The sequence below is a fragment of the Seriola aureovittata genome, chromosome 4 (assembly GCF_021018895.1).
Source record: "Seriola aureovittata isolate HTS-2021-v1 ecotype China chromosome 4, ASM2101889v1, whole genome shotgun sequence".
Classification (NCBI taxonomy): Eukaryota; Metazoa; Chordata; class Actinopteri; order Carangiformes; family Carangidae; genus Seriola; species Seriola aureovittata.
In genome coordinates, this window is record NC_079367.1 from 11781345 (window position 1) to 11801514 (window position 20170).

At 44.2% G+C, this 20170-nt stretch overlaps 1 protein-coding gene across 14 annotated transcripts in view; it reads left to right on the forward strand.

Annotated features, from left to right (window-relative positions):
• Nucleotides 1-17863, forward strand: part of mecom (MDS1 and EVI1 complex locus) — a 133296-nt gene extending 115433 nt beyond the window's left edge. For 5 of the 14 annotated variants that reach the window (XM_056373845.1, XM_056373843.1, XM_056373850.1 and 2 more), the window contains 10 exons: nt 2803-4198; nt 4393-4483; nt 5906-5932; nt 9821-9987; nt 10239-10316; nt 11950-12119; nt 13117-13261; nt 15260-15505; nt 15622-15808; nt 15921-17863. In XM_056373845.1, coding sequence (XP_056229820.1) covers nt 2803-4198; nt 4393-4483; nt 5906-5932; nt 9821-9987; nt 10239-10316; nt 11950-12119; nt 13117-13261; nt 15260-15505; nt 15622-15808; nt 15921-16055 — 2642 coding nt within the window. In that variant the 3' untranslated portion in view covers nt 16056-17863. The remainder of the gene's footprint in view (nt 1-2802; nt 4199-4392; nt 4484-5905; nt 5933-9820; nt 9988-10238; nt 10317-11949; nt 12120-13116; nt 13262-15259; nt 15506-15621; nt 15809-15920) is intronic. The other 9 variants (XM_056373844.1, XM_056373847.1, XM_056373851.1 and 6 more) reach the window with 3 other exon arrangements.
• Nucleotides 17864-20170: the final 2307 nt, after the last annotated feature.

The following is a 20170-nucleotide window of genomic DNA, read 5'->3' on the forward strand; positions in this document are numbered from 1 at the left end:
GCTGATATGGTGATAGCAGCATTTAAACGAGCTTGTAATTTGACTCAGTCCCACTTGTCTAACCTCACCGTTGCCTCTCACAGTGACCCAGCCTGACTGACTGTTGACACTACAGCTAACAGACGTTTTCTTTCTCTTTCACACACACACACACACTTCTGGTCTCTGCGCCTCAGTAAACGCTAACTCCTGCAAGACCCAAACACATTTTGACCTTTCACACTTTCACCACCTCACACCACAGATCTCATCTCCTTCCCCTAAAGCATTATGACCTTCACCCTTTGCCCCTACTCTCTTTCCCTGACCCGGCACACCAGCACACACACATGCAAGCTCGCGGAAACCTGTCCTCACACAAAATACACACACTCCCCTTCTCCTCAAACAAAGACACACATACACATATACATGCATATACATAGGTCGTAGTGACTGCATCTCCACTGGAGACCTCTGACTCCCCTCTCTCTCTCTCTCCTCTCTCCCTCCGCCACATCCACCATTCCTCACAAATAGCAACCACATGTACAGCCCTCTTCCTTGTGCTCCCTCTGAATAGGAGTCCATTTGCTGTAATCAGCAGAAAATATGCAGGTTTAAAAACAACTAATGCGCTGTGTAAAAAAGACAGGCAGCCTACAACATGACGGCTGCTTGCAAGAAACCATGTGTGTGTCCAAAGCGTTTGTTTATGCAAGTGGTCTTGAAGGGCATGTATGTGTTTTGGACAGTATTGTACTCTATGCACACGTGATTCTGTTTGTATGTTAGTGCACGCAATGTGTCAAGGTTGAGTGTGTATGTGTCTCAGAGCTTCTCTATGAAAGCAGAGCACCAAGGCATGCTGGGTTATTAATTCAGCCACTCAGCTAGCCACTACTCAGCCACCGCTCTACTCTCAGGAATGTGTTTATAATATTTTGTTTCAGTTTATTAAGAGCTGACGAATACACGCGTGTAGTGAATCAGGTCTCACACTCAGTGTGTCATGCGTGTGTGTTGTTAGTCTGTAAATGTCACAACTACATGATTTATGGTGTCGAGCTCTTTCTTGTAGTTTCCTCAGGCCATGTGGCTATACTTGTAAAAACATACACAAAAAGAGGGCAATAGAAGCAGCTACACCCACATCACACACTGAGTGGACAGATTTTAATAATAGCTTATATTCTATTAGCAATTGTTAATTCTTTGTGTTGATGATACAGCTTTTCACTGTAAGTCCAGTTAGATTCATTTTAATCAGTTAAAAAAATATCCACATATAGTATCCAGATTTCTTCATCTGTGTTGCAAGACAGATGCGCAGCTTCCAATGAAGAAACATCATGTGCAAAATCAAAGGAATCAGGCTATTTTTTTTTTTTCCAGATGTTTTCAAAATGTTTTCAACTACCGTTCTGCAGAGATTGTGTCCACAAAAGCCAAGCCACAAATACTCTTTATTTCAACTCAGTTTTCTGGTTCTATTCATTAAAATTGACTTTTTTATAAGATTACATTCATTCAATCTTGGCTCGAACATTCCCATTTGTCTTTCCTCTGGGGTGTTTATTTAAATCTGTTTCCACAATACTTTTTTCCCGCTCTTCCTCTCCATCTCCTTAAATTGCCTCTTGTGCACCTTGAGGTTGGAAGGCATCCAAAGTATGCAGAAGTGTAATCACAGTGTGAGCCTAACCACTTCCTTATCCTCGTTTTGAAGATCTAATAACAATGTGAGCAGAATCAATCATTCGGAGATGCTTCTAACTGCTTTCTGAAATTGTCGGTTGATGTCTTGTTGAAATGTCATCTGTAGTGTAGCTGAAATGCAAAATATCCTATAGTGTGGAGGAGGGGGGCAACAAAGAGGGCCATATTCCCTTTTTCATAAACTGCATTCTTGACTTTTATTAGAACAGAAAGAGAAAAGAGCATGGGAAAACAATAAGTACTTGGCTACCACCCCCCTTTGTAAATTTGAACAAGTCATCCTTTAGTATTGGATAATGTTGACAGATTAATAATGGCGACAGATAATGTCAGACGGTGAGGTTTTGTTTTGTGGCCGGGTGTCTCCCAGGGTCAGACAGAGTGACAGACGGGTATACAGGGGTTGACTGTGGGAAGGTCACAGGATGACAGGGACCCAGCTATGGGGACCAGGTGAAGGGGGCTGAGGGGGAAGAGGGAAGAGGGGCAGTAGAGGACGTGAGACCTGTCCCTGGGAACCGGACTGCAGGATAGGATTCATTCAACTCCGCTTCCTTCACAAACTTAAAATAGAGCCATTGTACTGCATGCGGCTGAGAATGTGTGTGTGTGTATCAGTATGTCAGCATGCGTGTGTGTGTGTGTGATTCATTTTCTCTGTGTTATGTGGATATTTTGTGAGTGTTCCTGCATGTCTATGTGTGTGTCTGCGTGTGATTGTTTATGGACTCCCTGGAAGTGTCCCTGGGAGGACAATGGGCCTGGAGATGCCTGGGAATTTAGTTTGATGTGCAGGTGATGAGTGGCAGCAACTGACTCACACCATCAACAGAACAGATTCACTTACAATACCAGGATCTGGACACTCCTCTCCTCCTTATTTTGATGGAAAACTATTGTCAAAGTATTGATGGGAACACAAGCATATCATTCATACTGTATTTCCTCTGCCTTAGCTTCAGTCAGCCTGAAGCATGTTAACAAGGGATGTCATATCATGTGGTGTTATTTTGTGTGCTTGTGTGTGTGTGTGTGTGTGTGTATGTGTGTGTGGGCGTGTATTGCATACTGATACGTTCTGTATCTGTCTCCATGTCCCTGCAGGCGAGGTATGCCACAAGTCCTACACCCAGTTTTCTAACCTGTGTCGTCACAAACGCATGCACGCTGACTGCCGCACACAGATCAAGTGCAAGGACTGTGGGCAGATGTTCAGCACCACGTCCTCCCTCAACAAGCACCGGCGCTTCTGTGAAGGAAAGAACCATTTCACAGCAGGGGGCTTGTTTGCCCAGGGTATGCCACTCCCTGGGGCCCCTGGCTTGGACAAATCAGCTCTGGCGATGGGCCACAGCAGTGCTGGACTGGCTGATTACTTTGGGGCCAGTCGCCACCATGGCGGGCTTACCTTCCCTGCTGCCCCAGCATTTCCTTTCAGCTTCCCTGGCCTCTTCCCCTCTGGACTCTACCACCGGCCACCGCTCATTCCTGCCACCACCTCTCCCGTCAGACAACCGTCCCATGCACCCATTACCGGGCCTGGTGCAGAGCTAAGTAAGAGTCCCCTGCTGCCTCCGAGCCCTGGCACTCAGGAGACCCGAGAGCTCCTCAAAGCTCTCCGTAAAGATGGCGGTTCACCTGGCAGTCAGATGCCAAGCTCAGAGCTCCACACTCAGAGCTCCTCATCCTCCACAAAGCAGCGAAACAAGCAGAGTGACCAGTCTGAGAGCAGCGACCTGGATGATGTCAGCACGCCCAGCGGCAGCGATCTGGAGAGCACATCAGGCTCCGAGCTGGAGAGCGACATGGACAGTGAGAGGGAGAGGGGGGCTGCTCGAGAAAATGGCAAAGGCCCCAAGAGGAAGGCCAGCGAGGGAGGCCCCCAGAGCCCCAGCCTGACGGGCAGCAGTGCTGCTAAAGACTTTCCAGGCCCTTCCCTCATCCCATCCTCGCTGGACGAGCACACAGCTGTAACAGGGGCTGTGAATGACTCTATTAAGGCCATTGCCTCCATTGCTGAGAAGTACTTTGGCTCCACAGGGCTGGCTGGCCTACAGGACAAGAAGGTCGGGTCTCTGCCCTATCCCTCCATGTTCCCACTGCCTTTCTTCCCAGCTTTCTCTCCTCCAGTTTACCCTTTCCCAGACAGGGACCTTAGACCTCCAGGCCTGAAGGGCGAGCCACAGTCTCCGGCAGATGACGGTAAGAAGGCCCAGGGAAAATCTTCAGCCGAGTCACCATTTGACCTCACTACCAAGCGAAAGGAGGAAAAGTCAGCCCCATTCACTCCCTCCAAACCAGAGGCCTCCCACTCTGTTGGTCAGGATCAGCCGCTAGACCTGAGCCTCGGCACCAGGGGCCGTGGACGCCATCCAAGAGAGGAGGAGACAAAGAAGAACCTGAATTATGAAGAGGAGAAGGGAGTGGTGGAGATCCCAAAGGCAGACACCTCCTTACAGCATGCCAGGCCCACCCCTTTCTTCATGGACCCTATCTACAGGTATTGTTATTCCCAGTAGCTTCATTCAGGTCACTACTGTAGTTTTACATAATGTGTGAACAGTTCAACAAACTACTCATCTGGTGTAATTTACTATCATGTGTTTGCTGATTGTAATTTATTTTAATACTGAATATGTGTACCAATATTTTCTGCTGTGCATGCGTTAAGAGCTGATAGAAATCTACTATTAGCAGGGTTGAGAAGAGGAGAATGAGCGATCCGTTTGAGACTCTGAAAGACAAGTACATGCGGCCAGCTCCAGGCTTCCTCTTCCATCCACAGGTAGGTTCTGATTGTGACATCCGCGGGAACTGGGACAACTTGGGGCCTTTACAGGAAATGCAATAAAGTGGCAACTGCACACTATCCTCTGGTACTCACCTATCCTCTGGTTTCTGTTTATTTAGCTTTAAAGTTGATCTAAGATGCCTATATTGACACTAGACTGATTAATTAGACAGCAACAGTCCTAATTGTATGGGTAGTTCTTGGTTAGTTCTGCCCATTTGAGTTCACAATGGCTGTGATTTGATGATTCGAGTCATCTTACCATGACAACATCATTGTTACAAATTCACTGTTAGCTTTCTATAGTTACAGATGTAACAGCAGCATTAAATCAGTCAAGATATATTATGATTCCTTCTATGAGGAGTTGTGGAGGCTGACCAATCTGGATTAATGAGGATTACTATATGGCTCCAGCCTTATCCAAGCTACTGCCTGTTAAGACCGTTGTTGGCTATCTGAAACAGATGTGGCAGAAAGAAAGGGCACCCTGTGACACGTCTTCCCATAACGTGTCTTTGATTACAATATAAAAAACGATACGCTCTTAAAGCAATGATTTCTGCCCCTGGGTTCTCTGTGCCAGTATTTCCAGTGTGAAACTCATGTACATGCGTGCATGTGTGTCTATGACATGTTGCATTGACGTTCATTTGTTCAATCTTCCCCTGCGGGTGAGAATGGTCCGTCGGAAAGTGAAAACACCACTTTCTCAGGCATATGATTTTTTTTCCTCTTTTCTGGCCGTTTCAGGTCTGGTTTTTACAGGCTGTTTCATTTGTCTGATTTATGTCCCCTGTCCAGACTGCTGCATGGGCCCAGGCTGCAGCAGCCACATGGCCGTCCAACACGCCTTAATGAGGTGTCCTATCAGTAGAAACACTAACAGAGTGCTTAGACCATCTTTATGACTTTATGATGTCTGGACACACAAATCATTCCCAGAAACACCAGACCTGGGTAGGTCTAAGCCAGACCAGGAAAGGGGCCCTTCTGTATACTTTTGAGGGGGTTTGTTTTCAGTCACCTGACTCACTATTGAGCCATATATCAAAAAAAGAGGTTGCAAAGCTGAGGGGACTGGAACTTTTTTCAACCTTTAGTGATTCAGCTTTTTATTTCCTGGCAGGAAATTTTACTGCTAAGCAATACTGGCTTAGATTACATACTGGAATTGTATTTGTAGCCTGCTATAATGAGCTTATTGAACACCAGGAAGTGTTGGGAACTATTAGAGCCTCCTATAATTCCAGCGCCATAACTCTGCAGATAGGCAGCTCATTGCTCATTCAAAGTTAATCACAGCGAGACCCATCATCCCGTCCGTACCCATATGTGACCAATCAAAAGCTGTTGATTCATGCGCCACTTCCTGGTTCTGACTGCTTTCTCTTTTCCTTCTGTTCCGCCCCTCAGTTTCGTTTGCCAGATCAGAGAACTTGGGTAAGTTCCTCTTTAACCTACAGTACCGCCATATGTCTGTACTTCTACCAAACAGACCCCATCCCCTAATTAATGCATGGGCTGCATAACAGTTTACGACTGACATCACCCAGCATTCGCATGGCTTCAGCCAATCACCATCACTGACTGGACTTGTGTCCGTTTCTGTGTTATTTGTAAGAAATATCATCTGAATGTTTACATTGAACATCATATAGTATATTGTAGTGATTCACCTTAAGTATTTAAGCCTTGCTTTTTGCTTTGTTTACATCCTTACATCTCGACATATCCCGTCTGATTCACATAAAAGGGTTTAAGCGGGGATTTCCAGCCGAGTTACACCCTGTCCATCCACCAGCTCTGAATATATGTTTGCTTATTTGGAGAATGAAGTACGGCTCTTGCAAATGGGCATGGGGGAGATGAGTGGAAGGTGGGGTGGAGGGTGGTGTATAGGGGGGCTGCTTTACATCAGCGCAAGGGTAACAGTCTCTTTGGGACACTGGCGGGGAGGGGGTTGGTGCAGGGGGTTAGTTCCTCCCTCCAAACATCTGGTTCCCGATTAAGATCAACAATTGAGAATGCATCTCACTAATTAAGGCCCTCACAGCATCACTGACATCTGAAGATAGCCAATCAACTGCTGGTCCCAGAGCGACGCTACAGCAACAAGCAAGTTCACAGACACTCACACACACCGCCCGGGGGGGAAGGATAAGGGGGTTTCGGGAGTTGTGTGTGTTTGGATATGCTTGTGTGTGTGTGTGGGTGGGTTATGGAGGGGGGTCTCTTATACAAAGGGGTGGGGGGTGGTATAAAACCTTTGAAAAATCACTTTAGAGCAAAATGTCGAGCCGTTTATCCTCCTGTCCTTTAAGTCGAACATTTCACACACATGGTATTGTCAGACAGTGGCCTAATGAACCTGACTCACCATCCATAAAAACGGCTCAATGGCTGAAGGTTTTTGAAGTGTAATCTGTGGCAGATTTATGGTTACTAGTTTAAATCATTATTAATATATCTAATCCATCGGATTGGATATGTGAACCATTTACTGCTTGACTGCAAAAAAAGCATTTGACTGGTTTAGAAAATCTGCCAAAACATTGTTGATTGTTTCTGGAACATTTTAACAACAAAATGTGATGCTACATAATAATACAAAGTAAAACATTTTATCTTCTTACACCAACATGGACAAAGCAGTGGGTTCAAAAATGGTTCCAACCTGTAGAAAAAAAAATCTATATCAGTTTTATTTTATATCACATACAAAGTTCAGTTGTTTGCTTTTTAAGAAAACATATTAATTCTTGCATTTGCCAAAGCACGGTAACAATGTTAAGTGCACAGTAGTATTAGTAGTATTATTCTGCTACATACAGCCAGACAAATACCAATATTTTGGAACTATGCCTTTACTTTAAAGGATACAGAGGCAAAGGCAGACCAGAAGTGTGAGATTAAACTCTTAATAGAGTGCAGCAGCATGAGTGGGTTGAGGTGGGCTCAGAATTCCCCAGTAGATGGAGCAGAGATGAAGTACTTTCAGCTCTAAAAAGTGTCTTATCGGACAGGCTCGATACTGCTGACAGCTTTAGGGGCCCTAATGTTCCCGAGAGTTATAGGTTCTCATTGAGCAAGGCAGACAAACTGAGTATTCACTCAAGTGCCTGAAAAGAGCCCAATGAAATACACAGCGCACATTCAAAAGAAATATGAAAGCATTTCACCTCCCTCTTCCCCACAACCCCTTGCCTATCTTTCAATTCATTTCCCTCCTTCTCTCTCTCGCTCTGTTCTCTCCCCCTCTGTCTCTCTCCCTCGCCTTTGATTCATGGCATGCAGCATTGGCATATTCATAATCAAACGGACCTGACACTCCACATCCTCCCTCAGTGGGAACGTCGACGGCTGCGGCAGGAACTTTACACTCGGCCGTCACTCCTAATCAGCCGCTCCCAACACCAGGTTCCACCACCATCCATCAGCCACTCTCTCCAGACTCTTTTTTTTTCTTTTGTACGTTCTTTCTTTCTTTCTTTCTTTCTTTTTCTTCTTCTTTCCTCCCACTCTTCTCCCCTATCATCTAGTCCTTCATCATGCTTCCTCTCCGATTCTCTTCCTCTCTTTCTTTCCCCTCAGTCTGCTCCATCTTGGCGTGAAGCCTGAGAGTGACAGGGGGTGAAAGCAGGAGATGGAATGTCAGAGTCGGAGCAGGGCTCTGGTGGAGGACCCGAATCACCATTGATTTGTTGCCTTATTGAAATAAGAATAAGAAACAGGCTGAAAATTCAATACACGCAAAATAATGCAAATTTGTGTGGCCCCTTTAAAAACTGAAGGAAAAAAAAAAAGTGTGTGTGTGTGTGTGAGATGGGCTGACAGGGCCCTGCGGCCTACTGGGACCCCCCTCACCCCCGCCCCTCGCTCTCCTCCTCCCTCTAGTCCTCCCTTCACTCCCCCTCCAGCCCCCGCTCCTCCCCCATCCCGCCCCCCTCAGCACAGCGATATCATTATTACCCGTGTCTGGCCCTTGATCAGTAATGTCAACATCTTTCATATTGACGAATGTGCTGTCTACCCACATTGTGCACAGAATGGTTTACAGCCCAGCAGTGGACATGAATCACTCCTCTGCCACACACAAACACACACACACACACAAACACACACACACACACACACTCACACAGACATGTATCTGACACCACAGAGATACGCACTAAGCATGTACAATCACGCTCACATACAATGCCCATGTCTATAAGTGCACACATTCTGCACACACACACTCACATGTACACGTGTATTACAAATACATTGTTCTCTCTCTCACATACACACACACACATCGATGGTAATTAATCAACTACGGCCACCATGCAGCATATAGTTTCTCATTCAAACACACACACACACACACACACACACACACACACACACACACACACACACATACATATCTCCTCAGAGAGTATCTGATGAAAGCAAATGTTCATTAGTAGATTGGCTGCAGTCCTTAATCCTATATATGCGTGTGTGTGTGTGTCTTTGTGTTTATGTATCTACTATGCATGAATATGTGTGTTTGCACAAGAGCAAGTGTTGGAATGAAATACACATAAAAAGTTTCACACCTGTGTAAAGTTCTGAAGCAGTATCACATGTACTTGTCATACACATATACCAGGGATTTGACCTTGTTATGCATGAATCATTAATGAACGTCATAAAAAGAATTCACCCAATACCCGTTTCACCTCATTTCACCTGGTATGATGCCTGTAAACAAGGCTCGTCAATCAAACCAGATATGAACAGATCTGTGCAGAATGTATTAATTATATCTTCAGTAAGAGTCTGAACTGTAAATCAGAATCAAATCTATTTGTGGTTAATGTAAAGACGTCCACAGCAAATGTAAAAATGTATGGTTGCTGTAATTCTTCCAGTGTTTAGAACATTTGTCCCTACCAGTACATCAGCCTAAATTATACATTTTGCCTTTTGCATTTTACTGCAATCAGAAACTAAATCAGGTGTACAGTGATATCTTGCAGCATAGCTCCGTGGCTACCTACAGTATCGAAGCTGTGAAAATAACCATTGAGTTATTTTCAACAAGTGTAAAGACAAGTGAACTCTCACAGCTTAAGATAATATCTTTCATTTCTGATTTAGATCAATTTGGTCCATTTTTATTTTTTTACCACAGGTGACATGGTCATGATAAGTGATGCAGCTGTCAGAACTGATCAAACTCCATTTCAGCATCAGTTTCTTTGCTATGCATGTTGGACTTTGCAATGCTAAATGAGCATTCAGTATGTTTTTAAGCACAACACTAACCACTTCACTCTGTCTCTTCTGTCTCCTCAGATGTCGGCCATCGAGAACATGGCAGAGAAGCTGGAGACGTTTGGCTCCTTGAAGCCGGAGTCTGGCGACCTGCTGCGCTCCGTCCCGTCCATGTTTGATTTCAGAGCCCCACCCTCTGCACTTCCAGAGACGCTGCTGCGCAAAGGCAAGGAGCGCTACACATGCAGGTAACCATAGCAGCTGATTTAGCATGTATTATTATTTAAATTTCTTTTAATGTATACATGCCATATGTTTCTTTTTTTTCTAAATGCTTTAATGTTAGTATTTTCTACAAGTGCTTTTGTGTTATTTTATGTTTTATGTGGCCATGTGTTACTGAGGATGAGTTATTGAAAATTAGATAATACAGTTTTTTAGATAACAAAAGTAAAATAGGTAAACCATACTTTAAAATGTGTTTTTTATTATATTACAGATATTGTGGGAAAATATTCCCGCGCTCTGCCAACCTGACCCGCCACCTCAGGACTCATACAGGAGAGCAACCATATAGGTAAGACTCTTTCTACAAGTCTGAAGAGCCACATTCACACACACTGTCTCTTCTTGGAGCTTGGTTTGTGTTGCTGAGCTGTTGCAAGGGAGAAGACACATGTCGGCTCAGTATCATCCTCCTCTCTCGCCATTGTCAGCATCCCCTCATCTATCCTCCTCACTCCCAGGAATACACACAATACAATACTTTATAGGCACATTACCGTATAGTCAGGAATTCAATTTGCACAATAGCATTTTAAATCCCCTGTGAAGAGCTGATTTTCTTTCCCGACAAATCTGAGCGAAAGCAGCAAATACATTTTCGAACAGTGTATTCTCAAGCAGACAGAAAGACAGAGAGGCTCAGCTCATTTGTAAACAGCACATGGATGTTTTCCCAGGGAACTCTACAGTTAGAACAGAGTTTATGTATGTTTTCTTATGCCGTAAAAGCCTGGAATAATTATCCTACTGCTAAATAATTTGCCTGATGAAAAATGGTGTCCGTCGCCTGGGTGACAGGACGGGGGTGGGGGGGTTGGGAGTTTGAAGCTGGGCTGTTAAAAGAGTAGAGCAAAGGGGAAGGGAGGAAGTTCGGAGGAAAATTGGGGAGATGAGGAGCGCGGGCAGATGTCCAGGCCCGGCAGCTGTGGTCATTTCTCTTGTGCGTTTGAGGCCAAGACTCGTAGTCATCTGCAAGCCCACTGGCTACTTGCCGCACCAAGTAAAGCTCTCCTGCCAACTAAAAAGGTTATCACAGAATCAAGTTTTTTTTTTTTTTTCAGGAACCATAGTAATAATAATAGTAATCATAGCAATTTTGTTTTGTGTTAGGGAGACTTTGGAAATCGTTAACAAAGACTCCCTCTTCTCACATCAACACTGCAGAATTTTCCAGGTGCTGCTGAGGTAGAAGTAACAATGCAGCAGCAGTTCAGTGCACGTGTAAAAATTAATCTTGCACATTTACTACATTTGGATAATGAGCGAGCCCTGGCTAGCACCGCTCGCCTTTGTAGTTACTAAGGTAGAGGAATGTTGGCCCAAAGCTTGGAGGAGGCCTGCTGACCACAGGGGAGAGAGAAAGATAGACGCAGGCCTCTACTGCCCCAGCCTGATAGCCTGCACTCCACACGCTGGCATGCCATTAAAGATCACCGCTGTTTATTGTAATTTTTTGTGGAGATAACCAGGGGGCTCCTGAGGGACAGCCAATCGAGCGAGCTAATTCCACCAGAAGAAAAGATGTAATCTTCTTGTATAATTTTGCATGAAGAAACTTGGCAAGAGGTTCTAATTTTGCAGGGTTAGAACCAAATCTGTTGCGTGCTTATTTTGTGAGAGAAGAATGCAATTTTATTGCGCTGGCTGGAGATAAGAGGCAGAGCTGTTTCACCTTAAACAAGCTCCTCCATCATGTCTGGGACTGTGGGACTGCTGGGACTGTCTGTATGTGTGTGTGTGTGTGTGTGTCGGTGTGTCTGTGTGTGTGTACTACATTATGTATCTCATTATGGTTCCCACAGAACAAACCGTGGGTTCCTGATTCATTACGCAGTACAGTTCTACTTATGAATAGCAGCATCTGTGTTTTTCTGTTTTTGACATTTAATAATTGTTTGAGTGAAATGTCTCCACTTTTCCTGCAGGTGTAAATACTGCGACCGCTCCTTCAGCATCTCCTCCAACCTGCAACGTCACATCCGCAACATCCACAACAAGGAGAAGCCCTTCAAGTGCCACTTGTGTGACCGTTGCTTCGGTCAGCAGACCAACTTGGACCGTCACCTCAAGAAGCATGAGAATGGCAACCTGTCAGGTGAGAAGCAAAAAGTCAACATACGTTTCTGGTTTGTAGACTGTGGAAATGTTACGTTTTCTTTCCTGTTTCAACTTTTTTTCCCCTGTATTTCATCAAAGAAAATGAGAGCTGGTTTGCTGATTTGTGAGATTTATAAATACTTCTGCTGATTAACAAAAATCATAATTTACTCATGATTGGAAACTATTTTAGAGGCTGAAAAATGAAATAATATAAATCTGTCATCTACCTCTGCAACAGCGCAAATATTTTTTGAATGAGCTGCTTTCATCAGCAGCACAGCTTATAGGTTTGATAGGTTGCATCAGCCTGACTCTGAATCAGCAGAACGAGCAGTGACACCTGGCCAGCAGCCGACAGCAACAAACAGCGTAGCCTTCAGCACATTCAGAGTGTGAACTGAGTCTCTGTGGATGACAGTGCACACACGGTATTTTGTGATAAAGACAACAGATTGAAAATGTTAAGCAGCAAAGGCTTTTTTTTCCCCCAACAGTTAAAATAATAAAACCACAGCCTCTTAAACCTCACAGACACTTTGGCAGCTCCATCATTACAAATGCATTTTGTGTGGCCAAACATTGTCAAATGCAGCATAACTTTATTTTAAATTGTAGTCAAGATCTTAAGGTCTCCAAAGATACCAAATAATTCATGGAGAATTCAGTGGAAATGTGTATAACATGGTGCACAATCCAATTTGTCCCTGTGATGTAATGGGTCCACCATTACATCAGTGGGGAAAAATTGGATTTGAATATTTCACTGACTTCAATAACACATTGTAACCAGCAGATACAGACAATGAAGAGAATGTGTTTCTGTTTGAAGATACTTGTGGAACATTTAACAGGAGCAGACAAACAAGGGTCATGGCATATTTTTTTATTTTCATTTTAGACAATAAAAAAAGAGTTAGAAGTTGTGTTTGTAGTGTTTTGAAATATCAAACGTACCTTTAGAGATGAAACTGGAATATTTTTTCTCTCTGCAGGCACTGCAATGTCGTCCCCTCAGTCTGAACTGGACAGTAGCAGTGCCATATTGGACGACAAAGAAGACTCTTATTTTAATGAAATAAGAAATTTCATCGGCAACACCGGCCAGAACCAGACATCCCCAGACCCGTCTGAGGAAGGGTGAGTACAGATTCATGTGTTCTGAGGGCTTTTTTTTTTCCTGAACAAATCTACATCTACAGAGAAAAAAAAAATATGATGATTACAAACAAATATTAACGAGAACTTCCAGTATGATTACTGATAAATTACTACTCACCAATACACTTCCACATCATGTAACTTTTATTTATCTGAATCTATTAGTCAGACCTACATTACTGCATGCTGAACTTTTACAGTAATTGTGGCTTCACCATTGTTGGACTTAAAAAGGCCAGAATAAGCTGCTTTCAGCCCATTTTGGACTTGCATTTTCATACCACCCAGCCAGCCCTCGTTAATAATCACATCATGTTCAGGGGTCTGGAGTAGAGAGCAATCATCTGTGATGACATTTAAGATAATCACTGGTTGTGGAAATGTGCAGGAGCTCTTTATATCAGTTGCCTTTTGGCCACACGTACGAACAGATATCTGCGTGCATGCAACTTTGCCTGAGCATTATGCAAATAAATTCTTGGAGCTGCGATCAGGTCGGATAGCAGCTGAGAGGTCTGCTCAGGTCCCTGAGTTTGTTTTCACGTGCCTCACGTTGGTGTGATCACAGGGCAGATTGTAAGGCCAGATAGAGATCTCACAGACTGGTGTATGATTGTGCAGAAGGCCTGTGAGAGCAGGACCGGGCGGTAGAGCGTCAGAGGGATGTGGAGAGAGGCAGGAGGGGGGAGTGCAGCACATCTGGAACCAACATGTCTGCCTACAGGAAGAGGGTAGAGGGGGTGGGGTCAAAGGGTCGGCCCGTGTTTCCTTTCAAAGTGCTTCTCTCCTGACTACTTCTGATAGATACTTTATCCTCAGCAAATTACCACGTTTGAAAGCGTAATTAGCGAATCTGTTTTCTTAATCACAGAGCTCTCGCTCGCTCTCGCGGAGCTAGTCCCTCTTCTCAGCCCTGCAAGCTCAACACAGCACGAACACCACCTTGTCAAACTCTCTGTCCCAGCGGGAGCTCTGTCGAAAGCACAATATTATCAGCTGCTGATAAAGATCCTGTATGCACTAAAATATAATCTGCGATAATTCCCTCCTCTGGAGTCACTGCACGCTCAAATGCATCCCTTTAAAATCCAGTGCAGGTATCCTGTTTATAAGCGTCCTGTAATTATGTGCTGATGTGCTTGATGTGTTTTGTTTCCTATCTGTCTACTTCTCCATGTCCAGTTCTCAGTCCTCATCTCTGAATCCTTTGTGTGAGAAATAGCATTTTTGGGAGCTGACGAAAGACGTCCCAGAGTGTAATTAGTGAATCAGTCTTAATGTGGTTCCAGATGATTTACCAAATGGTGGTTTCCTGTGGCGCTGAGACAGAGGGACAGATTAAGACTCAGGCAGTTTGGATAGCTGGCCCTGTCTCCCTCCGCAGGGATAGAGGAATGGGCCGGTTGGCAATGCTCTCATAACTCTCTCACCAAATGGGGCTGTCAGCTAAATATTTTGCCTATTAGATGAATACGAGATAGCAGAGAAAATAAACAAGGAGAGAGGCAGAGCACTCCAGTTAAGTACTGCAACGATCAACCCAGTGCTGCTGTGCCCAAAGGGGCCCCAGAGCCTCGATGACAAACGGGATTCCGGCTCTGCTCTATCCCAGCTGCCATGTCCTGCTTCAGATCCACCTCTCGGCTGTTTATTCCATGCGCTCCATTGTTTTTGTATATATTCAGAAAGAATGCACTTTTAGGAAACAAAACACTAAAGACAAAAGCCAGTACCCAGTAGATTTACTAACCCACTGTATAGTTTTCACTCCAGTGCCTCTTTCCTGATGTTACTAATTTAAGAAGCACAGATTTCGATTTTCAGTTTTGTTCATTGCTCTCTCTTTTCTTAAACTTAAATCGGTGTATATCTATAATGCACAGTTAATAAGGTGGATGTCACTGTCATTTATTCTTCCTAAAAATGTCTACTACTTCATCAGGCTGCATTGATCTTATCAATGTTCGTGGTCTGCAGGTTAAATGGCGGGCCATTTGAAGAAGAGAAGCCTCTGATGGCCAGCCATGTGTCACGTGACCTGGAAGACGAGGAGGCGGAGGAGCTTGGTGCTGATGAAGAAGAAGGGGAGGAGCCTAGCAACACCCCTGGGAAACCGGAAGGCGAGGTGCTCCCAAGCAACCTTAGTGATGACATCATACAAGACGAAATGGACTTCACTGGGCCAAATGACTTGAACCTCAACTGCAAAACCTCTCCCAGGGGGTAAGTTCAACACAGAGGCACACAACTAAAACACCATTTTATATTGTGAAAATGATTATGTCCTGTCCAAAGTATGTTGAAAATGTCTTATTTGAAATTTTCTGCTTGACCTCCAGGTATAAGGATGAGGAGGAGCAGAGCGGCTACTCAGCCCTGGATCATATTCGTCACTTTTCAGACATGCGCAAGCTGGAGGAAAGTGAACTGAGCGAAGGAGATGGAGATGAGGACGACGGATCATTTGGCTCCCCCTCCCTGAACGAGGCAGTCAAACAGCCACTCTTTAGGAAATCTAAGTCTCAGGTAACAGAAACATTGACAGTCCATATGCATGTTTGCCTATAAAATATACATTACTACTTGTATTGAAGCATGGTTGTTAAACGTTATCTGTCTCGCCCCCTCTCTCTCTCAGGCGTACGCCATGATGCTGTCTCTGGCTGAAAAGGACTCTCTCCACCCAGCCACCCACACCCCAGCCACCATGTGGCACAGTCTGGCACGGGCTGCTGCTGAATCCAGCGCAATCCAGTCCCTCAGCCATGTATGATGACACCCCTCTGCGCTTTCCCTTTCACTTCTCAACGCCCAACCCTGACCGATGGCACTGGGAGCCCATTACAGGGGGCTATTTGCGGGGGCCCCTGATCGTCCACAGAGTGACTGCTGAGCAGAACCACAGCCCATCTGACTGCTGAGTGGAGCGCCTTACACACAAAGCAGGGTTACTGTCCATGCAGAACCATGCCCAGCCCCAGCCCAAGAAAATCTCCAACAGATAGAGAGCAAAAATGTCCCCATGAGACCTTAAAATTTATTTCTTACATTAACACCAACCAGGATGTGGTGAAAATAATAATGGTAAAATAATAATAGCTGTATTTATTCTGCTGAATTTCTATGTTTTGCACAGCAAAGGCAGCTGGTGGACATGGAAGATGTGCTGATGTATCATTGCTAGACTGCATTTACTGCCCAGCACATACAAAGCAAGGAGAACATTTCATGCTGAGAGGGTGAGTTTGGTTGTGTCTCTAAGACAGCCGGTTTCAGCCTAGTGTGCTTCACTGTGCGTACAGCATAAGAACTCTCTCGTCTGACAAAATATATCTTTAAAATGTTTTTACAAGAAATCCCTTTAACCCCCAGAGATCCACAGGTGCTTCTCATAAATACATGTACTTGATGATAAAAATGAAGGGTGGGGTGAAGCAACCTCAGTTCAGATGAAAACCGCTCCATGTAAGGACAGCGCTAACAGCGCTTTAATATCACAAAAGGTATTGAAGAAGAAATAACAAAACGTAATTGTTAAACTGAAATCAGGCCAGTTTCCCATCTGCGTTTTCATAGCTGCGTGTGTCTGCACAATCACAGCACTGTACACAAGTGTCTACCAACTGTTCTCCACTGCACTCCATCCTGCCCGCCTGCGCTATCTGTGAAAGGATATAAATAGATTGTCTTTTTAGTGGAAGAGAAGAAAACACTTTTTTTTTACTGAGATAAGTAGCCAGTGCTGAAGTTAATTGTTGTTCTGTAAAGGGCATATGTCTTTTTCAAAACCCTTGAATCCATCCTAGTCAGCCAACAATACCACTAAATAGCCTGAATGCTAGTCGTTAGCTACTCCATGCTCGTGTGTCTTTCATTTTTAGACAATCATGATTTTGTTTTGTTTTTTTGTTTTTTTGTTGGTGTTGTTGTTGTTATTTGCTGTTGTATGTTGAGAATTGTATTTATTTCTTGGCAAACTGTAGTTTGTTTACTGAATAGCACTGCTCTTAGCCCAGGTGATGGGGAGATTCCTCACCGGGCTATCCCAGAGTTCAAAGGGGTTTGTAGATTACATTTGAGTGCCGGATAGTATTAAACATACAATTCACTCCTTATTCTTCTAATGAAACCGGTTGATGAATAGATATTACTTAGGTTTTTTTTTTCTATGACAATTTAATGATTCAATTGTAAAAAATGAAAAACATAAAGAATGAATAATGAAAAAAAAAAAAAAGCCAGGTATAATTTCTTCATAAGCGCATGATTGGTCTGGTAAGATCTGTATCTGACATTTTCTACGGTTGTCTGCAAGCTTGTGTGACGTTCGGTTCATGTTAATCCCTTGTGCCAAACTTATGATAAATAACAGATTACTTTCATTTATTCTCCCGTTTTGAGGGACCAGATTTTTTTGTTTGTTTTTGTCGTTGTTTTGTTTATAATCGATTTTAAAAAGTAATCAGCAAGTTGAGGTACTTTGTTTTAATGCTTTCTACAATGTAACTGTTATGCATTTCAATTCAATACTGTGGGAGGAACAACTAAGAAATAAAGGACAACAATGTGGATTGACATGTCTTCCGTTCTCTGGTTGTGTTTCCTTTAACATTTTACTCGCCCTTTTTCCTCACACCTCCACACTCTATATAGTCCTTCTGGCTGCCCATCATTTTGGCCCAAACAGAGATTTAAATGAAGAGACATGAGTCAGAAAACCACCTGGCGCTTTCTTCTGGCGCTCCCATGGCCTCCAGGAGTGAGGGAGAGCCTGAACTCTGGTCCTCTTTTTTTCCAGGCTTTGGCTCACAGAGAGAGAGGGAAGCAGAGAAAAGGCTGGAGAGGGCTTGAATGTGGTAGTGGGAGCGGAGGCAGGAATGTGTCCTCTTTATTTGTGTCCGTTTGTGGGGCATGATGGATGAGGTGGGTAGATGTGATGACCTGGCTCATCGCTCAAACGCTCAATAAGAGTCCCATCCTGCAGCAGGCCTCCCCATCCGGCACCCCCCTCTGTCACTGCTGCCAGCCGACGTGGGCGGACATTGTGGCTGGGAGGGTTGGAGGTTCAGCGGCTCCATTGTCCGGCGAGCCGCTTGGGTGGGGGGTTGGAGAATTGGGCATGACAGTGAGGATGGCTGGCGCTGACACTCCACATTTACAGTGCTCTTGGCACCCTAATGGATGGGGTGTTTTCTTAGGGCCTGTCGTCAGCCCTCAGGGCTCCGTGGGGCGTCCAGCTTTGATGAGGTCACAGGGGGTCACGCAGTGTTGATGAGGTCAGCATGGGTCGTCCAGCTTTGATGAGGTCAGCTGCTGTGATGGTAGTGATGGCGCAGGCCAGGGCCATAATGGAGTGGCAGTGATAATGGTCCTGTGTATGAGTTTGGCCACCTGTACTATTGTGGACTAATTTAAGCCTTTATGATCATGTGTACATGTCAGTAGTTCTGCAAGAGCATCACTTTTCTCTAACAGTTGTCTGCTAATCCAGTAGCTGCAGTTCCTAAACTTGCTATTACTGTTAGCATACAGTTGTCTATTTACAATTCCAGCAGCTAAAGAACAACATTATCATTGTCCTGTTTCTACCTGGCATTGGGTTAATTGAATTCACTCTCTTTATTCTTTTTTTGATCTCTTTGATTAGTAATATGTGGCTCTGCTAAATGCTCCACGACAATCACCAGCTAGTAGCTGTGTAACTTGTCTGTAAGTTGGTTGGTGCTGAGCAAATGGCAGTGGTGGGTTATTTTTAGAGCTTTTTCTGCTGAAAACAGCTGCCTGCTAAGGCCAGAAACGCTGCTGTGAGAGCGGTGAGAGTGAACCAAAACAGTAAAGCTGCAGGCCGCAAAACATAAACAACGACCTGAAAGACTATAAAACTAGTTTAGGAGAACTGCAGATTCGGGTGTAAATTCTCTGTCGTTTTGTCACTACAAGCTGCCCCTATTATGTTTGTTATGAGTCATTTGATCCAGTGTCATTTTAAAATTATTGATTATAACTGCTTTAACCACTATTTCTTTATTATATTTCCCGGTTTCACCATATTAATGTAATTTATGCCAGAAGCCAGATAGCACATGAAAACAGCACTAGCCTAAAAGAACTTACACTTTCACTTAGATGATCTATGTCTCATTGTGAAAAGGCTGCTCCATTCCCTTTTCACTAGGCCCTGATCCCCCACATTACCATTGTTTTGTCATTATCATGGTTATCAGTAATTTTAGTTGGATGTTTCTTTCCAGGTTCAGTTATTCAATACATTGGTTGTGAGATGTGGTTGATCTTCGCCTGTAGGTTCGATATTTTGGAAGGGTCGGCCTACTTTGTACATTTTCATTTGTTTGCCTAGGTGAGTGGGGTTGATCGGCAGCTCAATCAGGGAAAGGGGAAACAGGTGTGCGTCATTAGGTCTTCTTAGTAGTAGTGAGGGACTGGGCATGAACATGTGGGAAGATGGGTAGAACTGTTCTGCAGAAGATAACAGTGGGGTGAAACTTGTGCACTTATGAATAATATCTGGTGCTTATTGTATAGTGGGAACTGTCAGCATTAACAAAAGTTAGTATCGATGGTTGTATGGGGTTTGGCATGCTTGGACAGGATTGTGTGGGGTTAGCTCACCCCCATACTTATCTGAGCTGGTGGTAGGCTCCAGTTAGGTGAGAAGCAGAAGATAAGATGCCAGTCAGAAGTCAATAGAGAGAGACAGAGCGGGTGGCAGCTTGCTGTGAGGCTGCAGATTTTATTTCTTTGATGTTATGGTTTAAGTAGTTTTTTTGTGGAATTTCCCAGGGTTCATTTTTCTTCAGTTTGGTAATATTTTTGTTCATAAAATCAAAATTGTTTTTAAGCACTTACTCCAGCCTGCTGACCTGCTTT